This window comes from Limanda limanda, chromosome 5, assembly GCF_963576545.1.
Source record: "Limanda limanda chromosome 5, fLimLim1.1, whole genome shotgun sequence".
Lineage (NCBI taxonomy): Eukaryota > Metazoa > Chordata > Actinopteri > Pleuronectiformes > Pleuronectidae > Limanda > Limanda limanda.
Genome location: NC_083640.1, coordinates 5,202,602 through 5,228,893, shown reverse-complemented (window position 1 = coordinate 5,228,893; position 26,292 = coordinate 5,202,602). Strand labels below are relative to the sequence as shown.

At 41.8% G+C, this 26,292-nt stretch overlaps 1 protein-coding gene across 1 annotated transcript in view; it reads left to right on the top strand.

Annotated features, from left to right (window-relative positions):
- arvcfb (ARVCF delta catenin family member b) overlaps positions 1-26,292 on the top strand; it is a 110,097-nt gene that overhangs the window by 80,725 nt on the left and 3,080 nt on the right. The window contains exons 9-15 of the mRNA XM_061072229.1: positions 10,333-10,460; positions 12,496-12,646; positions 12,949-13,141; positions 14,895-15,006; positions 16,213-16,300; positions 19,543-19,634; positions 21,126-21,238. Of these exons, the coding sequence (XP_060928212.1) occupies positions 10,333-10,460; positions 12,496-12,646; positions 12,949-13,141; positions 14,895-15,006; positions 16,213-16,300; positions 19,543-19,634; positions 21,126-21,227 (866 nt within the window). The 3' untranslated portion in view covers positions 21,228-21,238. The remainder of the gene's footprint in view (positions 1-10,332; positions 10,461-12,495; positions 12,647-12,948; positions 13,142-14,894; positions 15,007-16,212; positions 16,301-19,542; positions 19,635-21,125; positions 21,239-26,292) is intronic.

Genomic DNA, 26,292 nt, shown 5'->3' with positions numbered 1-26,292 from the left:
AAACTATGGTGAAAGATCTATTTTACTGTGAACCGTGTGTGGCACACATGGAGTAAATAGGCGAGCTGTTGAACCTCAAGAAGAGAATGTTATGTCATTTGCACAATGTCCATTATCACCTTGGAGACAAAAGGCTTTTAGGATTAAGAGAATCAGGTAATGCTGTCTAATGCTAGGTCACCATGCACCTCTGCCTAAGAGTCTTCAGTCTAAGACCTTTATCTCTAGTCTTCATTCCAGTCATTGCCATATTACACCCTAATGCACACACACACACACACACACACACACACACACACACACACACACACACACACACACACACACACACACACACACAGGCTCGCCATCAGGCCACAAGATTATCTGAGCTTATTCCCAATGACTTCACACCTGAGGACAACCATTCTACTCCCTCCCCAAACCACTGAGCGTATCATTCAGCTTGTGCTGCATTGCATCAGTTTTTCTCAGGGTGAGACTGTAGATGTCTTTGTTTCTTTTTCTCTTCTTTCTTTCTTTCCTCGTGTTCACTGTCTAGTTTCCCTGACATGATCCAGTCCTCTCTGTGGACTATTTACCAGACAGCTGTCCCATACACCGTATACAACCCTCATAGCTCAAATCCACTCAGTCACGATTTCCTCCTTCTGTCCCCTTGACTCCTTCCACTTCATCCTTTCCTCTCTCTCACCAACTGTATTATTCGTTACTTCCCTGCCCCCTGGTCACCTGCTTTTCTATCTCTGTCACTTTGTTTTTGTCCTCTTGTCTTCCTCTTAATTCTCCTCACCCTCCTACCATCCCTCTCCTCTCCTCTCCTCTCCTCTCCTCTCCTCTCCTCTCCTCTCCTCTCCTCTCCTCTCCTCTCCTCTCCTCTCCTCTCCTCTCCTCTCTGTCAGTTTGGAAATCAACTGTAAGTTGGAATTTGTGGAGTTCGACACCATCCTGACAACTTAAGTTTGTTTTCCAGCCTCTCAGGCTCAGGTGAACAACTATACTGCCGCCCACCACAGCTTTTCCCTCTGAGCTCCCCCCTCTCTCTTTCTCTTTGTTTCTTTATCGCTCTTTATCCTTCTCTCTATCTCTCTCTACTTCTGCCCGTCTATCTCTTTCTCTGGCAGCATCATGCTGCTGCCTGAGCTTCTAGTTTCGTTTGTGTCTGGATGAGGACGTGACTTGCCTGAGTAAAGAGAGCAGGTACTCAAGGTGATGCCGAAACCCTCCTCTCTCTCTCTCTCTCTCTCTCTCTCTCTCTCTCTCTCTCTCTCACACACACACACACTCACACAGTGTCTCATGAAGCTGCTGCTAAACACAAACCTACACGGAGCATAAGCAGGGCTTGGCCACTAATTGCAGCCTCCAGGCCAGCTTTTCAGCCGGCTGCTGTGGAATTATGGGAATTGTACTTAAGGATGTAAAAGGTCTCTATTTAGGCACATTGTCATCTGAATTAACAAGTTATAGTTTTCTACATTGTGCAGATGGAAAATGATTATGGTCCCTTTCCTTGTTTGGCTGTTGACGGGTTCAACTGTATCATAAGAACATCGAATGATGAAGAGGTGATGGAGAGTTGGTTTCCATAGCAACCCCTAGTGCTAGCATCATGTGCTCTTTCATCTCTTCATATTATCTACATCAGTAGGCAGATAGATCGGGTTTGGTGGATATATAGGAGGTCATGAGAGGGACACAGGAATAAAGTATAGCTCGAGAAAAGCAAGAAAGGGGAGACAGGAACAGGAACAAGGTAATTAATGTTATCAGTAGAGGAGCAGGTTCCATCTGCAGCCAAAGTAATGGTCCAGACATGTATCTGCAATCGGTCTGTGTGGTTTAGCCTGACCTCCTCCTCTCTGACTCTCCTGCAGCTTCATGCCTGAGTTTGTGAACTGTTGACCAGTCCAATGTAGATTCTGAAGCTGGATTCACATCTTGTGGGATGGGAAACATTTTCATGTTTATAACTTGAGTTATTTCACATCACGACCGCAGCTGAAGATGACACCTGCCTGTCTAGTGCCCTTTTATATGAGACCATTTTCACTGATTTATCCGGAGCTGTTGCTGATAGCAGATACCAAAGTGATTCAGATTTGAGTGCGCATGAAAAGTCCAACAAAGTGGTAAATAAAAAAACGGTGAATAGGATGTACTCCCGCTCCACGGGTTCATGTTATTTTTATTGTCAGCTAAGAGCATCTGGATTTATGCTCTACAGCTTTTACCTGTGTCCAACCTGGAAGTATAGCAGCACATGGTCACAGTTTAATCTGTGAGACGGAGCTTGTACATCACGAGTCCCCCGTGTGGCAGCATGCACAGACAGGAGCTCTGTTCCATCTGACAACTGTGTCCAAACATTAGGCGACATTAAGTTTAAAAGCCATTTGTTGAACAGCAGCAAAGATTACACTTTTTCACACACCACACAATGTGAAAAGTGACATATGTTGTCAATATGTTTTCTCACCCAAAGGGAAATAATATCTTCAGCTGACACCTGAGATTCTCATATGAACCAACACCTCCACCTCAGTCCCTGGAACACTATCACATTAGCAGTAGGAACATTGGAAACAAACAACCGGAGCATTATCTCTGTTGATCCACTGAGAGGCTGGATAGCTGCAAGGCACATTCTTGAGCCAGCCACAGAAAAACCTAATACAACTGTGGCTCAACACGGAGAGACCCACTGGCTCTGGTTTTCCATCCAAAGTTCAGGGGTTGTTCAGGGGACTTTGTTAAAGAAGAGCTTGGACAGACAATTCAGTGTCACTTTGACTGCATGCTATTTCGCTACCGGTGTTGATTCGTCCTGTCTGGACTAAAAGCCCACAGCAGGACTTTGCTGGCTTGTCCGCACAGGAAAGAGGAAGCACTCCCCTGTCACTGCAGAGGCAGCTCGCTGAAAAGGCTCCTTTTGTGCTAAACGGTAGGAAACAAGCTTTCATTGGCCAGACATTCGGCTGTGCCGGAGCAGGACCCCTGTCGTGAAATGGCAAAGATGGAAGGACTGAAGCTCCTGTGCTCCATATTCCCTTTGTGCCATCTGGGCCATGTTTCTTTCACCATCGCCCTCTCGCCGCTCTCCATCCACCCCAGCACATGGTATGCTGTCCAAGAGAAGCGCCAGCCAGTTGCCACCTTCTGCCTCCCTTTTTCAATATCCAACAAACTAAGGCCAATCCACCGTGAGGGTATGCTAATGTGTGCTGCCCCGGGCTACTCATAGAGATGCCAATGTGTGGCATGGGCCAACTCAGTATGAGAAGAGAGAAAGAAGCTCTGACTCCTGAACCCTGTCAGTGTGACGGGGTGAATGGAGGGTGAAGAGCCTTTGCAGCCTGGCAGTGCTCTCTGTTTTGGCTCTGGTCGAAATATATCAAGAGGGCTGTGCCGAGCAAGGGGAGTGAGCCTCCATCACATGTTCTCCCACTGAGAAGCAGGACACTTGCATGTTTTAAATCAACCAAACGTGGGTCAAATTCTATTTGGAAAGCATGTTAGTTTTCTGTGTGATCTTTAAGGAGGAGCAGAAATTACTCCAGGTGGAGCGTCGGAAAGAGAATTTCAATTAAATGTACTTTTCTATGATTTATACTCGGCATTAACATGCAACTCATAACTGACCCTGATTCCCACCTGATTTAAAATGCATCTCTGGCATAGAAATGGAATTCAAACGTCTCATCCGCTGGTTGATCCTCTCCCAGCTGTACTCAGACTGTGGAATGGACAGCAAACATCAATTGTATCCAACCCCGTTCAGATATTTGCATGCATCCAATGACCCTTCAGCAAAATGTATGTAAATGTGTTTCCCCCAGAAGAGACGAATACTAATAACACAGCAGTGGTAATAAAGACGTCTCATTTCTCGATCAATTTGCAGCGATTTTATAAACGTGGACAAATTAAGCTTTTCATTTGAGCATTTACTCGTCGCTCTTCTGATTAGAAACATAATGTGACCCAGTGAGCTACTCCAGAGTGAATTGAATGCACTGGCCCTGTTTTTGAACTCCATCCATCTGGTCCTCTTCCAAGCAGCATTAGCGCACACACACAAACTCATACCACACAGGCAGAGGGCCCCCGCTCACCCCTGCCAATTTACTTGTTTTGTTTTTGTGGCTCTATCGCTCACCTTTTGGTTTTTAACGAAGCTGAAAGAGCCATGACCATTATTACAACAGCGGCACACTACTTTTAATGATGTGCTTTTTTAGCCATCTCCCTGCTGTGTCTGTGCCCTGCGAAAAGACTTCATTAGCACGGTAGCACTCTTCCCATGTGTCTGTGTGTACTTATATAAAAACACTCTTACATGAAAAGGGGGCTGGCAGGGTTAAATGTGCATGAGTTTCAGATGTGGAATGAGACCGGAGACTCGACGACACCAGGCCTTCCCAGCGGAATGGACTCATTTGTTTTATTTATGCAGCCTCTTTTTGGAAGAGAATGTGACCCTGTGGTGAGCACTGCTTTGAAAGTATTTCTATTCTCTTTTTTGAACTGAGTTTTCCATGACTCTGTCTATCTCTGACACTTACCCCGGAAAGTTCAACAATCATGCACAAAGGCTTTTTGCCCTCATTCCAAGAAATACAGTTGCCCGCATAAGCTGATAGTACATGTCTAAAATGACAATGTACATTCCACTAATGTTCCTCTTTACATGCAGCCATGTATACAGTACTCTGAGGAACAGAAAATGGCCTCCTCATGTACTGCAACTACACCTTTTTTAATTGTATTGCCCTGTGGAGAAAGACCATGCAACTCTGGTGTGTAGATGGTTTATGCCGGACGCACACAGATGAAACAAGAGGCAGCGTCTTCCTTAAAAGTACAAACTGAGACGTTTGTGCTGTAAACATGTCCAGAGAATGAGTATATCCTACACATTGGGTGAGAAAATGTAAAATTCCGAATAAATTCAAATTAAGACTATCCAAATTGACATCATGACAGCATCAATCTCTAAATAACGTAATTATTTCAGCTGTTTTTTTAATCTTACATTTGCCATTCTCTTTATCTTCCAACATATCTCTCGCCAGTTCTCTTATGTTTCTGTACAAGTCCCCTATGAGTTGTAGAAACATGATACGTCATCATGTACCCTTGATTCCATGGAAGTGCTGTATGATGTAAGTGTCCTGGAAAGGGAACAGTGCATAAATGGAGCAAATGCAACACTTGTTTCGAGGCAGGAAGAGACCCTGGACGTGATGTAGGCCTCATACTGGATCGATGAACATCACTTTTTGACATGCCTGGGCCAGGGTGGAGTGTGTGTGTGTGTAAATGTATCCAGTTCCGCATGAATGGAGCCAACTACTCTGGAGTAAGATTGAGAGGACTGAGTCAGTGTGTGTGTGTGTGTGTGTGTGTGTGTGTGTGTGTGTGTGTGTGTCCCTTCCTCACCCATCAGTTAATCTGTATCATTTATCAGCCTTTTACATTACTACACATTGGCTTTAATTGCAGTCAATAATGAAGCTGCTTGAGGCGTATTCATTCTTTCGCTCTCTGCTGAGCATCACTCGATCACTTCAACTTAACTTTGTTTTTAACCCAGTTTTCATTTTCTGCAGCGCCTCAAAGTCTCGGCGCTTCAGCGTGCGGCGCTAATTGCGTGACTCGTCACCGTCGTCTTCTGCTTTGAAGAATAACCCGCTGCCCCTCCCCTCTCACCTCATTTAGGGATGAGCTTAGATCATTTTGTGCATATGTTAGCGAATGTGCCTATTTGTATATGTGTGTGTGTGTGTATGTGTATGTGTGTGTAGAGGCAAAGGTGTGTGTGTGTGTGTGTATCCATACTAGCTATGAAGCAGGGCCCAGCAGGAGTCCTGAAAGGAGGCCACAGTGCTGTATGATGTTTGCCACACCAACATTCAGTGTGAGCCGGGCTGAGCTCAGTGGGAGTTTACTTACACTTTAATGTATTGACTCGTAGATTTTCTTTATCATCGTGTTTGTGTATCTTTTCGACGTGGTTGAAGGCCATCTGCTCATTCATGCAGAAGTTAATGACATCGATGTATCTGAATTGAGTAATACATTACTATTTTTCTAATTACTGTGTTTTGAATATTTACGTTATTGGGGAACTAGTGTGAAGGTAACATTCATTTTGCACTTTCACATGGGTTTTCTTTTGGTACACAGTCCAAAGACGTGTTAGGTCAAGTGAAGACTCTTACTTGACTGTAGGTGTGAATCTTAGTGTAAATGGTTGTTTGTATGTTGGACCTGTGTTATGCTGTTAACCTGCTCCGGGTGTAGCCCACCTCTCGCCCAATCCCAGCTGTAAAAAGTCAATGGATAACCAGTAAAGGTGATGATGAGAGTAGTGAGAGTGAACCAGCTCCAACTCCAAATACAGGAGTTTTACTCATAATTATGCATTTTTGCATGTTTATATGTCAACTTTGGTAGATAAATACTATCCCATCACCATATAGCACTCTAGCAATGATAGTTCAAAAGTCGGCAGCTGTTGTGCTCTATTCTCACCGAAGCTCACTAACAAACCCTCCATACCACACTGCCTGATACATCCGTATTTACGTAATCTCAGCTTGTTTGCAGTCTGTCACAGAATCTAGGGCTGCCCTGAGCAAAGCAAAGGTCATGTCACACTGACAGCTCATCTCCTCCTCTGAATTGTAAATCTACCTAACAAACAGGAAACCAGTGGACCAAAAATTCTAGCAGATAACGACATCAACAACACAAGGGTATGTGGTTGCCTTACCTGGCCAGTGCTATTAGGGGGGATTTGAGGCATTCAGAGCCTCAGTCATAAGGACGCTGAGTGAAAGCTGTGGTAGAGATATTCTCTGGCGCCAAGGAGAAATATCAGTAAGGATACGGGAATAAGGTTAAAGGCCCAGTGAATACATCTTTTTTTTGTCTTAGGTTGCTCATTTGTAAAAGGCCAATGTTCATTAGTTGCTTTAGTTTGTTTTGTTAGTCAAACCAAAAGCCCAGGAATTACAAGATGAAAAATTGGGCTTTGCTGATAGACATGAAATAGACACAGTCTTGGAGCGCATGCAGGCAAACTTTGCAACAAAGGTGCAGACAGAATCTGCCCTGGAGATAGATTGTGTATCAACAGGACTGTGTGCAGGATGGTCTGCAGTCTGCTGAGTGTGCACCCAGTAGGCCCAGAAATCTGAGCAGCGTGCAGAATGTTGCTGAGTGTCTGGTTTGCAGACTCTCCCCTCTTGCGTCATCCCCGTGAAAACCTATTGATGTGAGTCATGTTTTTACATATGTTTACAACCAGGAGCTTGTGCATGACGACTCCTGCCACTGCTGCTTCTTTGTAAACAGAAGATCTCTCAAGCAGAACAGTCACATCCTGCCGGCCTGGCGGTTCCTCCCACACGCATTCTAAAGCAGGCTTGGCGTGATCTGGAGGGTAAACGCCACGGGGATGTAAACGGGCCCTTTGGAGTGTTACCAACTATGTTGCTGTGTCTGAATCTGGCAATGGCAGAGTGCACCCAGGCTTCGAACTCTCTGTAAATTATGGGCTTGAGAAGTGGAGTTGGAGACACAACTGTCGGTTTGTGTGTTTCAGTTGTATTTCTGAACCTCAAAAATGGCCCTTTTCCCTCCTCCACTGTTTTCTTTTATGGAAAAAGTAAGTCGATAAAGAAGAAGCTCTTACCTTAGGATTGCCTCTCAGGGGGTTTTATTTACACTTTTATATATCAGGCCCAAGTCACACTTATATTAAAAAAGATTCTCTGTTTCAACATCTCAAAAATGCCGTGAGGGCCTCGTCAGCCCTTGTGCAACAATCAAACAGTGGTACTATGTTTCCTTCCCCACATAATACAGGGGTTTTCAAATAGAACCTTTGAAATACTGGCCTCAGAAGATACGGGAAGAAACAGTGGGATATATTTTCTTTAATTTGAGCCTAGAAGGATAGAAAAAGGATCTTGTAGAGGATAGGAAGGAAGCTGTTGATAAAATGGTATTTCTGTAAAAGACCGTTTTAGCCACTAGTTTCAAGGCATCAGCCAGGTTGTGATCCAGGCAGCAGACAAATTTTAAAGCCTAAGTGAGTAATAGAGAACTGTGCCACTATTGAATCCGTTGCTCTGGCTTTGTTTCCATGACTGAAGCAAGTGTTATACTTATCACATTTCCAAGTACGCGAGGGTACAAGAAACCTTCAATTTGTTCATACAGCTATACAAGAAGGCCACCAACTATGCAGGCACTCCTCCAAGAAGTCTCAAAAGAAGTATAACTAGAAGGGTAATGTAAGCCTTACTCTAAAGACATACTCTACATTGTGCTGTCGACATTTACGTGTGCACTAGTAGTTACAATGAGCTTTTTGAAGTATCACGTTTCTTTAATGACATTAAACGGATAAGCTCTTATTCATATTATTCTTATCATTTTGAGAAATACGATTTTTTAAACAAGAATACTTATGCATGTACACATTTTATCCTGGTTTCTGACCTCTGCCGACTTCCTGCCCATGAGTGTCTTCAGCCATGTGATGAAGCATTAACACAAACAATGTTGGTTCCTCCAGTCTCATGAACGGTTCAACTGTGATACACAGCCAGTCATAGGATTAGGGATGGGGGAAAAAATCGATTCAGTTACAAATCGCGATTCTTGTGAATGCCTCCCAAATCGATTTTCTTTTTTTTTTTAAACATATTTATTGGTTTACACCTGGGGGGATATATGGGGGGAGCAACATCACCCCAGAGCATGTTGACCAGCTCTTGTTTTTGCACAAGAATCTAAACATACCCAAGCACTAGCTTTGCATCGGCTACATGCAAACAACAATAGCCTACTTTTTGTTTATTTTCAAAGTTAATATTTTAAGTAAACTTTTATTCATTCTGTTTAATTTACCTTTTATTTATTGTTTAAAAGTAGCCTAAGTGGCATACATTTCTTAATCTGTCAGTTTGTGTGCAGTTGACAGGGGCTATACAATAATAGGGCACATTTTTATTTATTTTCTCTATTGGCTGCCCGGCAGTCATTAAGTTAATGTTAATATTTGAAATAAAACTGGTAAAGCTCTAAGTGAATTTGACTGTGTTGTATTTGAAGGAATGATTCAACATTTTTCCATGGTCCTGTATTTAAAAAAAAATAACCAAAAGAAATCCCAGGAAATCGTAATATCGAATCGCAATACTTACAGAATCGCAATACCCACAGAAATCGCAATACATATCGTATCGCCACCTAAGTATCGTGATAGTATCGTATCGGGAGGTCCCTGCCGATTCCCGTCCCTAAATAGGATGCACTATTCTTACGGTAATTTTCTCTCCATTCGGTGTCACTGACCCGTGCATCTTCATCCACTGTGTCTTGGTTCTTACTCGTGGCTTTGACAGCTAGAGATTAGCCAAAGTGGTGGATAAGTTTAACATAGTACGCATGTTCACTCAGTCAGTGCCTCTCAACATTGATGTAAAAGAGAACCTGAACATTAAAACACCATCAAAATGTGCCTTTTGTAGATCATCACAGTCGTGAGGTAGCCACTGAAATCTGACATGTCCTTGCTTCCTGTGGGGTGATGCATCCCTCCATAAAGAATTTACAAGTCCCTCCAGAGATGTGACCAGCAGAAAATGACCTTAACAGGATAAATATCCATGTTCTGACCTTTTTAATTTAATGCTTGTGAGTCCTGTTGGTCCCTTAAAAAAAGCACTTAGAGACACACCTGTCTGTACAAAATACAAATGAATGAATATGATCTGATGAGATGTGACGCCTCCGTCTCTCCCTGCGTCTGCACTGTCTAATGGCTGATAATGTAATTACATTTCCATTAGAGGGAGGCCTACTGATTGACTGTGGGGGAATGTTCTTGGTGCTCGTGAGATAAACCTCCTCATAAAACACTCTGGGGTCTGGTCAGATCTGTTGGATCCAACACGTCTCCCTCTTGTGTTCACCTCGTTCATAATGCGTCAGTATTATTATGCAGAAACATACTAATCAATGCGTCAGTGTTTGTTATTAAAAGGTGTTGCAGACTACTGTGGAACCAGTGGACACAACCAGCTAGAGGGAAATTGTGTGCAATTCCACCGAAACTGGTAGAAATTTTGTGGCACGAGTCAAGGTCGTCCGCGGTTATCAGACCCAAGAAGAACTCCCCCCACGGCCTGAGAAACCTCAGCCCTGTACTGTCCGAATCTTCACACAGCCTAATTGGCCTGTCTGTCTTGCCAGGGAGTCTAACCAGTAGCTTCGTGTGTGTGTGTGTGTGTGTCTCTGTGTATTTCCCTGCAGGCTTTGAGCTGCTGTATCAGCCGGAAGTGGTGAGGCTGTACCTGTCTCTGCTGACGGAGAGCCAGAACTACAACACCTTGGAGGCCGCTGCCGGGGCTCTGCAGAATCTCAGCGCTGGCCAGTGGACTGTGAGTCTTACAGGGCTGGGGATGGTGCAACATGTAGACACTGTCGGACTGTCGAGACTTGATTTTTTAAATTTTGTATTAATATATTGCATTGTGTTTGCTTCTGTCCTCATTATTCCGAAATTTGGATTAATTCTAAACAAACGTACCTGGACTCAAGTAGGATTAAAACAACAAGAACTACCTGCGGAGGTTGTTAGAGTCATTGCCACAAGCTGTAAATCCACTGTGTTCTCACAAACCATGTAGCAACTGTTTAAGCAGAAGTAAATTCAAGACAGAGGCACAGATGAACCAGACAGCAGCTGGCTCACATAGTAAAATCCATCACAAATCTACTGGTTGGGGACTGATAAATTAAATATGCTCTGCCAATACTAAAAGATTATAACCCAGATACCAGCAAAGGAAAGCAATATTCTGACTATTGACCTTATTCTGAAAAAGAAATTATTTAGATTTAGGTGTGACTGGAGTCTTCAGCCGGAGAGACATACACCGCTGATACAGAGATGATAGCCAGAGGTTCCTGAGGTAGTCAAGGAAAACTCAGCTTCTAGTATTTGTCAAGCAGTAAAAGTTCAATGTCGGCATAGCTTTGACAAGTTGGGAGGGGGTGAGATGTATCGTCTGCATTCTGTAACCTGCTCTTGCTAGCTTTACCAGTATTACCAACCCAAGCTTTAATTTGATGATACTGTTTACACCGAGGTGTCTTATTCAGACTATTGACTTAAATGGGTTAACATTGGTATTGGAATATTGATGTCCATGTAAAGATTGAGTACTTTGAAAGAGAATTAGGAATATCTAGATGGATGTGTAGTAGATACAGTCTGTTTATCTATAATACATTTCTCGGTTAGGACCTTCCATCTGTGTGGGATTCCATAACTAGATAAGAGCTTGATAACTAATATACACCAAACTCCTCTCTTGCCTCCGATGATAGATGATGTGATAACCTCTCCAGCCAGGTACAGACATTTATTCCAATTAGAGAGGCTGTGGAGCTGCTGAGAGGCTGTCTGGCTCGCAGGCAACTGTGAATTATCAACAGGGAAAGTTAGTTGTCAGACGCGCTGCACCTCAGGCAAGAGCGGTTACTTATGTTTTTCAGTGGGCCGGCTATATTCAGCCCACGGCAGCATTATCGCGGTAACGCTTCTCTTAACACCCATGTGTCAGACTGTAAACACATCCCTGAGCCGTGTGAATCCGTCTGCAGCACCAGGCCTCGCTAGCTCCAACTCTTTAGATTTTTTTTTTAAGTTTCATGAGTTACCATCCAGCCCCGTGTCTCACATTTACTCTTGTGAATAATTCAAGAGTAGTGATTTCCAGCTAAGGTGAGCATTTTGAGGAAAAATCCTTCTCTTCCTCTTTTCTGGATTTTTTTTTTTTTTCCATGTTGAAGCTGATCAGAATTCTTGGCCCAGCTCAGGAACCTGAACAGCCACAAACCCATCATCACTCTGTCACATGTGCTGGCTGGACAAAGCATGTCCCTGCTGCTTGGGAGGATAGTGGAGCTTCCTGTTTTAATCCTCCTCATTCTTTGCTTTTGCTCTTATCATAGAATTTCACTGTTTTCCAAGGCTTACCACTGCCACCTGGTGGTTCAGCTGTGCCCGTCCTCTGCTTAATTACATCTCTGGGGCATCAGAACTTCGAGGAGGGAGCCTTTTATGTAAAACTTAATGTTTCATGTTACAAAAAAATGAGTAGTAAAAATCTACTGATGTTTAAATTAGGACAAATGATGTCACATGTCCATTCAGAGCCCCACTGTGTAATGTTGTGAATTAGTCAAGACCAAGGAGCAGAGCTGAGCTATCGTGTAGTTGCCAAGTGAAGGAATAAAAAATGTAATGTATTGCCCGCACTGTTGCAGAGGTGACCTGTCTCCTCCCACCTGGCAGCTCCCAGGTGGGAGTCTGTACGTCTACATGAATGTCAAACAGGATGCCGTGCGCTCACTAAGGTTGACGTTATAAAAAAAGAGTCACAACATAACAGTCCTTCTGCCCTCCAGTGGTCCAACTACATCCGGGCCACAGTGCGTAAGGAGAAGGGTCTTCCCATCCTGGTGGAGCTGCTGCGCTCGGACTCGGACAAGGTGGTCCGAGCTGTGGCCATCGCCCTGCGCAACCTGTCCATCGACCGCCGCAACAAGGACCTGATCGGTACGAACCATCAGCCATTAATACAACACAAACATCAGAGATCGTTTTTGAATCAAACTAATACAAATAGAGTGAATATCACTATTGTTTTTTTATTTGGCCATTGTACTACCAACAAGAGTGAAGGTAAAGAGTAAACCAGGGTATGGCTTCTTAAATCACAAAGGTTCAGTCTTCTTCAAGTCTGACTTAAACAAAACTCGCATGGTACAATATACAGATTTACACAGATTGAATAATTAAGCCTATAAAACCATATTTTCTCAGCCCTCTCACCTACTTTACAAAACTTCACCTTACAGGAAGCTATGCCATGCGAGACTTGGTGAGCAACCTGCCCAGCGGTCAGCAGCGGCCAGCTAAGAACCTGGAGGAGGACACCGTGGTGGCCATCCTCAACACCATCCACGAGATCGTCACCGACAGCTCGGAAAACGCCCGCTCCCTCATCCAGGCCCAGGCCATAGAGAAGCTGGTGGCCATCAACAGGACCAGGTAGGACTGTGTTTTCAGTAGATTACATATTGTACAATCAATGTCGCTTACAACCATTTCTGTAGAGTGGTACATTGTCTTTGAATTAACATAAGGTTGTAAATTGATTTTTTGGGGGATTAAATTGCAGGTTTTTACACATGAGTTAACACATTTAAACTCAACACTGGCAGTGCCTGCTTTACCCAAAACTCACTGTGTGAAGTGAACTGTAGTCGATTGCCCTTTTTCACCCATGAATCTCGACACTGTCATTTCATGTAGATTTTCAATGCCAAAATTCCTCTAGATAGACAATCGGATAGATGATCAGATCAATGAAATCAAATCTACAAACACTGTAAGTGCAGTATACAGCTATCTGTTCATTTAATACTGTCAAAATAGCAGATTCAACACACCTCTCCACATCAGCGGCAAACATATTGGTTATATTGTTAACGAAACTGCTTCTATGTTGGTCATCATATCCAACCTGCCCCACTTTAGATGGAGTGTTGTGATTGGATCCAGCAGTTTCAGGCTGGTTCAGAATCAGGCCCCGGCCACACATGCGTGAATGTAGCCGTGACAAACCGTTTCCTCATTTCACTTCCAATCTGTGTGAGCGAGGGGGCGAATAAAACATTTGCTTCTTGTGGCGCAGCAAATCCTCAGCGTGGTTTCGCATGCAGTTCTACTTTGGGGAAATTTGACAAATATTTGCTCCACATTGGCAGATGTGAGACCGTGCCCTCAGTCTGGTGGGGTGAAGATGAATGAACCTGAGCTTATTGATTGGTCAGGTTTCCAGCCAGGCCACTTCCCTTGTGTGTCTTCACAGTAGTCGCTCATATCACCTAGCGGAGGTCAGACAGTCTGTGTTAATGTCAGTGAACCAAACAGAAACAATGAGTTCATATTCATGTACACTGTGGCAGAAGTGTAGGATGGAGACATTATACACATACAGTACAGATAATTACAGTGTGACCTTGAAAGTAATTTGCATTATGAGCCTTCATATTAGTATTCATGAAGGATAATGAAGTGTGCTTCTAATGGGCCGAGCTCGACGACCACAATACTACACTCTAACAAGCCCGAGCCCACACACACCGCCACCCACCACACATTAATTAACAGGCTTTCAGAACTGGAGGGCATTGTTATACAGGGCGCCTCTGAAGCGGCTGCTTATGCAAGTAAGTGACTAGTCATTCCTCGAAGTTCTCCTCAACAACTCGATAATGAAAAACGAACAGACACTGTTTCGTGAGGTGTCTTATATTATCATAATGTTAGCCATCCCAAAATGAAGTGAGGTTGCACAACAACAACAAGCTATTCGTTTAAGATTAAGAGCCCTTTTCAAAGGCTCGTCACTTTGTGGTGGAGTATTAATCGCACAGAGTCGGGTCTAACTAGCATGAATATACATAGTTCATCCACGGTCCAAATAGCTGTGATTTCTCTCAGCCCTATGAGATCAACGTACTTTGAAGTGAGCCCCCACCCCCCATGTAATTAATACTGGTGGCTCAGAGGTAGCTAATGAAGGGAAATACACGCTCATCTAGCGATGAATTAAAAACTAGACCCTGGAGCCACTCAGGGGACTTAAAGGCTTTGAATAAAGAGATTGATAGCAGGAGCTGCGGCGTGCTACTATCGCTCACTCAGCCCTCGGAGTTCAGGGGTTAGATGGGGCATCTGATTTGAATTGCTCTAGTTATTCCTCCATTCATTTCTAACGTCTTGTGTTTTTTTGAAGCCAATCAGCTCGTGAAACAAAGGCGGCGTCCCATGTGCTGCAGACGGTGTGGAGCTACAAGGAGCTAAGAAACGCTTTGACTAAGGACGGCTGGAACAAGAGCCACTTCCAGGTAGAGAGCTGTGCTCTCGTGGACGAATGTTGTTGACATATATGTTGATCTAGAGAATTCTTATTGTGATTTCAGGCCCCTGAAATATTATTTTGGTATTTTTGTGTTTTTTCTGTAATAGAAGAGACACTTCTCTATTACAGTAGAGGAGGTTCCCAATAAGATAATATGACAAAAATGATTAATTGTGTCTAGGGTTGCAAAGGGGCAGAAAGTTTCGGGTGAATTTCCGAAAACTTTCCGGAAACATTCCATGGGAAGTTGAGCTCGGGAATTTTGGGAATTTTGAAAAAAAACAAAACTACGCAAATTAAACGCTGAGCAATAAAAACATCATTCAAAACTCTATTTTAAAGATGTATGGAATGCCGCACACGCTGCACGTTGAGTTTCAACCCTCCACTGTGCATTCTGCCATCACATGCACAGATAATTCCCAGCATCCTTCACTCTACAGCAGGGCTATTGAGGCCTGCTGTAGTGTGCAGGACTAGTCTCGATGTAAGTTTCGATGATATTACTGGGAAAATATATTAGCATGCTGATTGAGGATTGTTCATCTGTTCATCTAGCCTATTTCTATTCATTTATCCATCAATTATCAAATATTTTTACAGACAATTCCAATTGTTTGGCTAACCATCTCTGGCATTGCATTAGTGTTTTTTTACAAACTTTTTTCTCATCTTATTCTACAGAACAATGCCACGTGCACTATCTCATGGCTGGAGACATTTCACCCCATCCAATGTAGAAGGAAAGGCTGTGTACATTTGCAAATACTGTGCAAAGACCTATGTTAAGAATGACACAATGATGCAGAAGCGTATAGTCAAGTGCCCAAAGTTTCCTCAGGGCTCAAATCAGCCTATGACAAAACAAAATGTTTATATTTATGTCTGTATATGACAAGGGAAATACAGTTAGTATAAATTACCCACAACATTTCCAGTTTATTCCCGTTAATTACCGTTAATTCCCGTATATTCCTGTTAATTCCTGTTAATTCCCATTAATTCCCATGGAAAGTTTCCAACTTTGAATATTCCCGGAGTTTTGCAACCCTAATTGTGTCACTTGGTAAGATCATTTTAGATCAGTCTCCATTGACACACATTTGTTAATACAGCATGAATATGGAACACGGTGATAAACACATACAGCTCCATGATGTTTACATGCAGTTTGCTCTGTTGCTTCTCTCAGCCCACAGCTACCACCACTCCTAAAGCAATCAAGAACGGCAAACCAGGATATGATGACACCACTCTACCCCTGATGGAGAAGAACCAAGGTCAGTTTAAATGTGTTGGGGTTTGTCTCGAGGACATATCGGTTAGATGAGGTAGCAAAAACCACTGAGACCCTCAACAGAATGAGAAACAATTAAATGCACAAATGGACTATTTGAAAATGAAATGATTTAAAATATAAGGCTGGTAATTTATGTTATTGTCAACAAATCCCATGAAAACTTTACTACTTGAACCAATTAGTCCAAAACAACGCGTTTCCTACCAAACACATTTCTGAATCATGAACATTCAAAGACATTTTTGCAAATGTAACTCAAACTGAATGTTTTGGCAGGACAATTTTTTCAGTAGTGGATGAATACACATTGGTGTATTTTCAAAAGCAGTGTGGTTTACGTGGAACTAATTAAAACTGAAGAACAGTCCTCATGTTCACATCAATATTATCTGTTCTTTGTTTTTATTTATTAACAATAAAGGAGTTAAAAACAAAGCTCATTATATGGGAGATAGAGTTTTGAGCGTCATTATTGCTGCTGTTAAACTGAAAACCTGTCACTCTCAGAAAAGTTAACAAGCACAAAGAAATGTTTTTTTTTTTTAATCTTGGGTTTTAAATTGATGTAATAAGGTCAGGGATGATGAGAATTTCTCCTCCCGCATGCACTGAAAGACTCTATAGCCATATCCAATCAAAAACAGAAGGTAAGAAAAGAGAGGTTTCTAGAATAGCAGCAGTATGTGTGGGGGAGAGAAGGGGGGAGGGAGGGAGGGAGGGAGGGAGACGTGTGCAGAACATTGGCCCGACAACAAACATCTCTTCGACAGAGGAGTCTGTAGCATAGCAGCACATTTCTGTCCTGACTTTTTTTGTATTTTCTTTTTTTTGCATCCACTCACATGCTGCGCTCGTGCCTGCCCGCTCTCAGTTTGCATTATTCAATCACTGGCTGAGAACCATTAGTCTGAAAAGTAGCAGCAGTTTTGGCTCAGTGACTCAGTGTTTGAGTGTGCCGCTTTTGAAACAAATGGCAGATGAATGCTTTTCAGGCACCAGGAAATGTGGCAGTGGTGATATGATACCTATGGATGAGCTGGGTCCAAGTAAGAGCCAGACTGCAAGATTGTCCTCAGCCAACGACGAGCTCGCTCTCCTCTAATCTGTCTCCAGTGTCCCATAAATTCCACATCTCTTCCACTAGACCTTCAACCGTGGCCAATATGTTTTTCTTTCGCTAAAAGTGAAAATTCAAACCTCTGAACTCTCTTATCTTGGTATGATGGTTTTGGACTGAGCTTCAGACAAGTCGCTTTTTTATGCTGCGTGCACGACCTCTCTCTCGACAAGATGTTTGTACAAATCTGGGCCTTCATTAGAAGCTTGACACCAAAAGATGTGGGTGGTTATCCGCTTAATACATAATGAATACATTCTCAATTAGTCAGCGGACAGATTTCCTCTGCTGTACCCACTTCAGCCTCAATTATTCCGCAACTCTGAAGGTCTGCCTTTTCTTATGTGAACAAACTCAATCCTCTTTTGACTAATTTGGAAAGATAGAATAAGACTGTAGAAGAATTTTTGCCATGCAGAAATAACCATTTAGAGGTATGTTTTATTTATCCATTATGATATTAATAGAGCATCCAACACTCTCTGAATTTATCTAAAACTAAAAACATGTAGACATTTTACCTCCGCCAAGAAGGTCCTGTTTTAATTCCTCTCCTTGTTTGTTGGTTGGTTTGTTTGAAAGATAACACAAACAAGACCAAACTGTTTTACACAGTACAGATGTGGTTGGTGAAGAATATTGAAATGTTGCTGCCGATTTACAGGATTTAACATTTGTAGTTTTTGTCAACATTGTCTCTGTTTTTCCCAGAGAACAATTCAAGGATCATGAAGTCAACACTGATATTGAGAGAACAGATTTCTATGAGTGTTACATGTGTTGCAGTGTGATTGAGTTTAAGGGGAATGTTGGTCCTTGACGGAAGTTTTTGCCATTCTACTTTAGAAAGTTTTTTACATCTACTTTTAACAAGGACAAGCATAACTCCGAGGATATTGTGACACAAAGTAAAGACTATGATGATGAAGGGCAGTTTCCTGACAGCTAGTGATCAAATTTAAAAAATGCAGAAAAAGCCTTCTTCTAGGTTTTGTATGAACAAATAATATAATAAAATTCTTAAATGATATAACTATGGATGCAGAGTAGATACTGGAAGCCAATTGTGCAGCTTAATAAATGTATATAAAGTTATATAAAGATAAGACGCTCAGTATACTTGACATTCCTATCCAATCACATTGTTTAAGTGCACTGTTGACTTCAGCTTATATGCATTGCTCCGCTATGAGCAGTTTTAATGAATAAATGAATGAATGAATGAATAGATAACCTTGTGATTTGTATGAATGTACTTTATGCTGAGTGGTGCAGAAGTGATTTATGATAATCACCAGTCATGATCGTTGGTAAATATTGGCTGCGATAGAGGAAATGTTCTCGGCTGAACTCGCATAAATACATTATACATCCCTCGATTTCCACAGATTTCCGTCTCTGAAATGCTTGATGAATAGTGGCCCTGAGCCAGGATATGGCAGAGCTCATTTTTTCAGACAGTTATGAGGGCAGGGTCAAATTCCACTTGCAGAGAAGTGGTAAATAACATATGAGTGCCAGAAAGAGAAAATGAGCATAAGTAAGAATGTGGGGGCATCTTTAGTCTATTTTGCTGTGCCCAACAACTTATCTGGCTCTGTGGTGACTAATCAGGTGCAGGAAACCATTCTGCCATTCAATACAGGTGGGAAACAGTTAATATGGAATTGTTGTGGCTGGTGGATGTCAGTTGAGGATGTGGTATTTCATTGTGGACTGTGTTCACGCTGCTAAAAGAATCTGGCCACATGCATCCCATCACCTCTGAGACTCTGTTTAGCCCGGATATTAACGTCGTCTTTAGAGATCCCATCACAAAAGCCACATTCAGAACTGGTCTGGGACTAGTCTCGGTCTGGGACGCATGTGGCAATATTGTTTTAGCTGTATCAACGCAAAAGCATCCTGGGCCACATATGAAGCACCACCTACTGAGCTAACCATATATTATTTGGTCTTTACAAACGGAAATGATATGTGAATAGACGAACTTGACCACTTGTGACCGAATCACTCAGGAAGGATGTTAATACCAGGTCCGAGCAGTCTATGAATTATCAAGGGTGCAGAAGAATGAACTGACCATTGTTCTCTAACCTCATTAGATGGCTACTCCACCATTGACCAGAGGGACAAGGACTGCAAGTACAAGGCAGTTGATGGCTCAGTGGACCTGACAGAACAGGAGCCATTAAAGGTACACTCACACCTCTCCTGGTCTCCTGGGAGGAGCCGGGGCTGAAATAATGATTTCTTATTTGAAATATTATCACATCCTACACTGATGTACTTTATCTCTCTGTTCCTGTGATGGTCCTTATTAGAGGGTTGCTAATCCTGAGGTTATTTAAATAGGCAGGAAGTTCACATTCTCTAATGTCGCCTGCCACAGCTCAGCACTGTGACCAGCCTCAGATCGCGGGTCACCAGTTAATTGAGCGTGAGCGTTTGGCATCTCTAAAGTAATTAATCTGAGACTGATTATAGAAACGCCAACAAGGGCTCCTCGTGGAGATGACCTTTGCCTTGGCAATGGACAGGCTGCTGCATTATCAGGTGGTTGTCTTCCGAGTACACGGCAGCCAAAGATTGTTTATTGTGGAGCTGATTGGAAATCCACCCTCAACAGGAGGACATGATGGGATTTTAAAATAACCACAAAAAGAGTCACTGAAGTTAGAATGTCAAGGTATATGTTCATAAACAGTATCTATTTCTCCTTGCAGGTTAAAACTGACTTAAAAATTTTCCAAGGCAAAATTTGGGGAATAATATAATGATCTGCAGTGTTCAAATTTACACCAGTAAAAATAATTTGCCATTGGTAGGCAGATATTCCTGTTTTATTAAAACTCTGATCTAGTTTGATTTGATAGATTAGGTTTATTAAAGAAGTAGTTTCACAGTGTTGATTTAAATGTATAGAGGAAATAACTTTGCAATTAATTATTTCATTGTTACTATTTTGACATTTTGACATAATAGCTGTGTGTGTTTAGCAAGAAAGTTCAATGGAATTATCAATCCATTTGCTCCTTTTATCCATTAATGATAACATTTATACAGAATGTAGGGGTTTAAGGAACTGGATTGGAGACATTTTATTGACTAACTTAGAGAAATCAAGAGGATTCTACTATAGGGGTTCATTTGTAAAAAAAAAACAAAAAAAACTGCACTGTTACCTCCTCATTGACACAACTTAAACATTTTGATTTGTGAAGTTTTTGTTAAAAGTTTCAGTTTCACATGATGACATATAGCTGTTCCAAAGGTTTTTACACCAGAGTTTAGACAAACTAAAGATAAAATAAAGCAGTTACCATTAGAAAAGTAGCAGAGTCAGTATTTACCGGCGACCTTCGACCTTAACAATCTGTTTTATCAGTCTCCAGAGCTGTCCTCTAAATCTGCCGTCTGTACTTCCCAGAGGTGTTCTGCCCACTTTGAATGCAACCAGCCTGTGAATCTGCTCTCCTTCTCTTTCACTCGCATGTGTTGGTATGCTGTATGTTATCACTCTGACTTCTTTCCCAGCTCACCTCAAGGCAGGGAACTAACACTGGCTTCTCTGATCCTGGACGCATGTGTGTGTGTGTGCGTGGGTGTGTGAATGTATTTCTGAAATGTATTGACCTCTTTTTGTTTTGCTTTGTGTTTTTTGTAACCCGTCCTCCTGTGGCCCCAGAATGACACAAATAGGAAACACTATATCAGGAGTAACAGGCCTGCGGTCAGTCTGGTGGACGCTTGTGATGTTAAGCCCCAGCCTGTTGACTCCTGGGTCTAAATGCATGCATGGTAGGTCTGAAAAATAAAAACGCATCCAAAGAATAACACCCTTCACCCTTTGAGTTGGATCGTAGCACCCTTTATCATCCCTGTTTGTTCATGGTTTCCTCCTGTTCTCCTCTCATCCTCACACTGTGTCACGTAGACCTGCTGTCACCCGGCACCCAGAGCAGTCAGTTTGCACACAGTGCAATAGAAAATCAATTGGGATCTCATGTAGAATTTCATATTCACACACTTGCATGTCTAGATTGAACGAAATGTTATGTTCCAAACAAATTAAATAACAGGATTGTTCACAGAAAAGAAAAGGTCTGAAATGCACGAGTACATACAACCTGATGTTGTCTCAGTGTAACAGAATGCCAGGGTGGTTTTTAATTAAAACATTTGTTCAGATCTAATTGCCAGTTTACGTAACTTTTCCCTCAAACAGGGCTTTCAGGCGTAGCTTAGCAACAGTAACCAGGCGTTCACAGCGTGTGTTCACAGCGTGAGTACCTGCTCAAGCTTAAGCTGCGATAAATGACGTGCACATCCATTGTTGCAGCTTCATCTGCAACTTGTGAGCTTGTGGTTACAACATTCAAAGTCATGAACAAGTGGCAGCATGGAGGCTGCAGAGGCTTACAGTTTAGTAAGCTAGCAGGCAGATAACGTAATGTAGGAAACACAAAGGCAAGATGTCAGGCGGTTGGGAATATCAATATCTTCATCAGATGTCATTTAAATTACAAAGACAAACTCTCTATGGGACTAAAATTACAATTTCAGACTCAAAATCAGTATCAACTACATTGGCCGAACCTTTTTCCAAATACGAGGAATTAGACCCTGGTCTAGTGATGCTCTCCGTCTACTCACACATATTGATATACAGCTAGGAACGTGGACAACAATAACTGAACAAATAAGTTAAACAAATAAATAGTAAAAACTGGATAAATATCCATATGTTGGATAGATAAACTTATGGTATGTATATACAGTAGTCGTATTTATATTGAGAAGTTTATATTGATGAACTATGAGTTTTGGGAAAATTCTGTGAATACCACAAGAGAGGGGCACTCATATGAACCCTTCTTCCAAATCACGACAAACACAACATCATCTAATCTCTTCACAAACACTCACACTCCAAAAGCTTGTTTTGGTGGGAACTTGCATTTAGTTCCCTGCTGAGGAAATAAACATAAACACTAAATAATTGAAATCAAGGTATTTAATACTAATCGAAGCAAAATTACAAAGAGTATATTGAGCACAAACAAAGTTACTATCGGGCCAAATAGGGACGTTTCCCCGTTATAGCACCCAAGCAAACAAATTCCTAGCAGAGCTTAATGCTGATTCAGGCCATTTTAACTGAACTCACTAAGCATATTCAGGTCAAACAGTTAGATCTAAAAATTTCCATTACACATGAAAACTTTTGATTTGTAAGCAAGCCATAGCAGTTAATCAGGATTGTTGTTTTTTTCCTCATAATACTAAAACCTACTAGCTCTAGACTGCAAGGAGATATTTTTATTTATTTATGTCTAGCCATGGATCATCCCCAAGGGTTCTGACTATTTCCTGGCAATATATCCTGGCACATGCATCTTTAACCAGTTTTTTATCGTTTTGACCCCTTTTTATGATTAAAACGAGTCGGCTGCAAATACAATAAAAGTTCTCCCCATAATTTGTAAATGACACCTGGAATCAAACAGTAGCTTAATTAGCTAGCTACAGCTGAACAAACAAAACAAGCAGAACTCAATTTAATTTTAGGGGTGGTAGCTGTCTTAAAAATGTGAAGCCTTAAATCAAATTATTATTATTATAGTCAGTGAGCTATGAAGGCATAGCAACAGTAACTAAGGGAGGCTGGGGTTAGCGAAGAGTGAGTTTATGCTCCGAGCTTTTGTCACTGCACCATCCAAACTCATCAACAAGCCGTTGTAGGAGAACGAAACCCCAAAGAGACTTCTCTCCTCTGTAATACATGAAACCAGCAGACAGGCCTTGGTCTGTGTTTACAATTCAGCTCCACCTGTCTGATTAAAATGTGCACGTAGATTCACCCGCTGCCAAACCTGACAGCCTTTACTGAAACTGGTGGCAAATGATGAAGGAGAATCAATCCTCTGCTCTTAATGCTGCAGAGACTCTGTTCCCCTAATGAAAAGCAGGAGTGAGACAGAAAATGATGCACACACACACTGTAGGTGCATGTACACATTCTGCTCTACATTGTAGTAGACACCAGTCCTTCATTTCCTAGGTCAAACCAAGATGATCCAGATTAATAATTCATATAAAATGGTGGTAGCTGCTGTATACTCTATAACAGAAGCACACACACACACACACATTATCCACTCACACACTGTTATGTGAATTCATGTGAGGTTGAGCTGACATGAATTCAATTTACATACATTTAGCTTTTCTGAAGCAGTCAATTTAAATGTGTTCTATTTAAATTCATGCTGTAAAATCACCAAGTGGATTCTTATGTAACTTAGATGCTCCAGTTATGTCATGGAAAGAGAGAAATCTATCTTCTCTGTGTCTTTTTTTAGTTTTGGAGAGAATCAAGCGCATTTCTGCAGAAAGATTTGAATCAGTTTCAGCGAATAGAGCTCAAATTAAAAGACTCAAATCTATAATGAAAAACTTTCTGTCGAATGAGTTTTTCTTCAGTAAAGATAACATAGTGTTAGAGAATCTCTCCACCACCAGGACCAGATGAATATTTCATAAGCTGCTTTCAGACTGAACTCCAGATAACCTCCTGACATTCACCGAAAGGGCTGTATGTGAGAACACACATATCGTCAGGAGAAACTCATGGACATTCTACTGAGTCTCCAGCCCCCCTAGTGAAAACTATGGATAAAGTCAGAATAGGTTCATGTGAGAACACAGCACGAGATCCTCCAGAGAATTCACAGAGAGCGAGTGGGAGTGTTGATGACGTCTCCATCACTCGATAGAGGCAAAAATGTAATAAGCTCAAATATCTCAGGATTAGAAAGCGGTGCCGTACATGTAGAAGACAGGGGCATAGATGTCAAGAGAACTTTCGTTGATAAGAGTCGACACCTCTGTCAATTTGCTCTGTAATCCAAAACATTTGAATACTGCAGTAGAATGAATACGTTACATTGTGCCTGCTGCACCCCCCCTCACCTGAACCCTCCGGACATTTCTGTGTTTTTGTCTTTGCGACTGAGCCGAGAACCTCCTGCCACGTTCACATGTGAAAAGCAAACTCCAGAGAAAGGCTGGAACTAATTGTGTGAACATTCTCCAGAGTACATGTCTGAAAACTATACTTTTCTTCAATTTATCATATTCTGTCACAAGAAATTAAAACTCATCTAAAATAATCTAAAATTATAATGTCCTCATACCTGCACATATTTTATGTAGAGTGCATTACTGACTGTTGTTGGTGCTTGAATGAATTCCCAAGCCTGACCCACTATTTACTGTCCAACTAAATGACTTGTGCAGGGTTGCCAAATGATCTGGGTGAGCTTCAGTATTTGTCATTGTTGTATCAGCAGCATTTCTCTCTCTCCTTCTGCCTCCTCCTCACCACTCTTGTCCTCTCCTCCTGTGCCAGAGGCCTCCTGTCATCTTCCTCTCTCAGTCATCTTTGTCAGGGGCCATCTGTTCCATTCTTTCATCTCCATCTATTACAGTGTCGTAGGAAATTCATCATAGGATGACTCTTGAGAGATTAGATGACTTTTTGGTATTCATTGTGATTTTGTCACTTCAGTAAAAAGCCAGGTACAGGAAACAGTGAGAATGAAGCATCAGGTAAGTAATTCTCACTCAGCCCATGCAGGATTTCATCTAGCACACTCAGCTGCATCTGTTTCACCGTCTCTTGCCTCCATTTGCCATCTGTACTGTCAAGATTGAAGTGTTTGTTGACACTGACGAGATTTGTCAAGTGCTGTGATAATGTCGAGTGATTGTCTAGCTGTGTTACATAAGCAGAATTAAACTGGAGAGTTTCATTCCGAATCCACTGAAGGGAAAATGTGATGCCAAGCCTGAAAAGCAACAGTTTTTATGACATTTCAAGGGATAAACCTCATTTTTCTTCTTGTCAGCAAATCCCATGAAAAGACCAAAACTTACAAGTATTTTCTGTGTAACCAACAAACAACTTAACCTAAAGTTCTGTGTTGATGAGCAGTTCAAATAGAGTCCAAAAAATACATTACTGACCACTGCTGGAGTAAAATATTTCTTATTAATACGTGTATGTTGCAGGAGACAGGTAAAGTTTTGCATGTAAGAGAAAGAAATATAATATTGTCTGCCTGTGTTGTACCTCCTGAGGCCACGTGGGGGCAGCACAACAAGCTGTTACAGCAACACTGAAGCATTTAGACACACACGAACTTAGTTGACATGACAAAGAACCTGTAAAGAAAGTGTTTTCTATTAATAGATCCACCATATACAGAGTGACAGTCATTTTAAGTCCTTCTTCTGACCAACTGGTACATGTCCAAACCATTCACTCTTCTCTTTGGTCTGTTATGGGAGAATAGCTCGTTCTTTAGCTGCTAAGTGCTCTGCTCTAAGTAGCATACAATGCTTTGAGCAGTGCATGGAAACAAGATTGACAGAAACCCAAAACAAAAAGCTGAAAGGTGCTTAAATGCTCCTTAGAGCCGAGCTGAGCAGCAGTTGGTTGTTAATTATCTGTGGGTTTGTTCATGCAGGCGCTGCTTTCACAATAAATTCACTTTTATTTCTCCACTATTCACGTGAAAATGTTTAGGCTTTAAGGCTTTATGTATTGAGAGGAAATAAGTTGGGCTAAGGATGAATGCCACAGTAAGGGTAGGGACATTTTGACGGTTGTTTATTTTTCTGATGTTGGTCTTTTCATGGAATTTGTAAAACAAATGTCTTTCTTAATCATCTAACTTGCTACACAGTGTTTGTGTTATTATTTGTAATATGGGATGTCATTTTAAGTGAATTTAACATTTTGGGCTGAAACTCTCCCGTTATTGTTATTGTAAATTCAAGAGATGCTT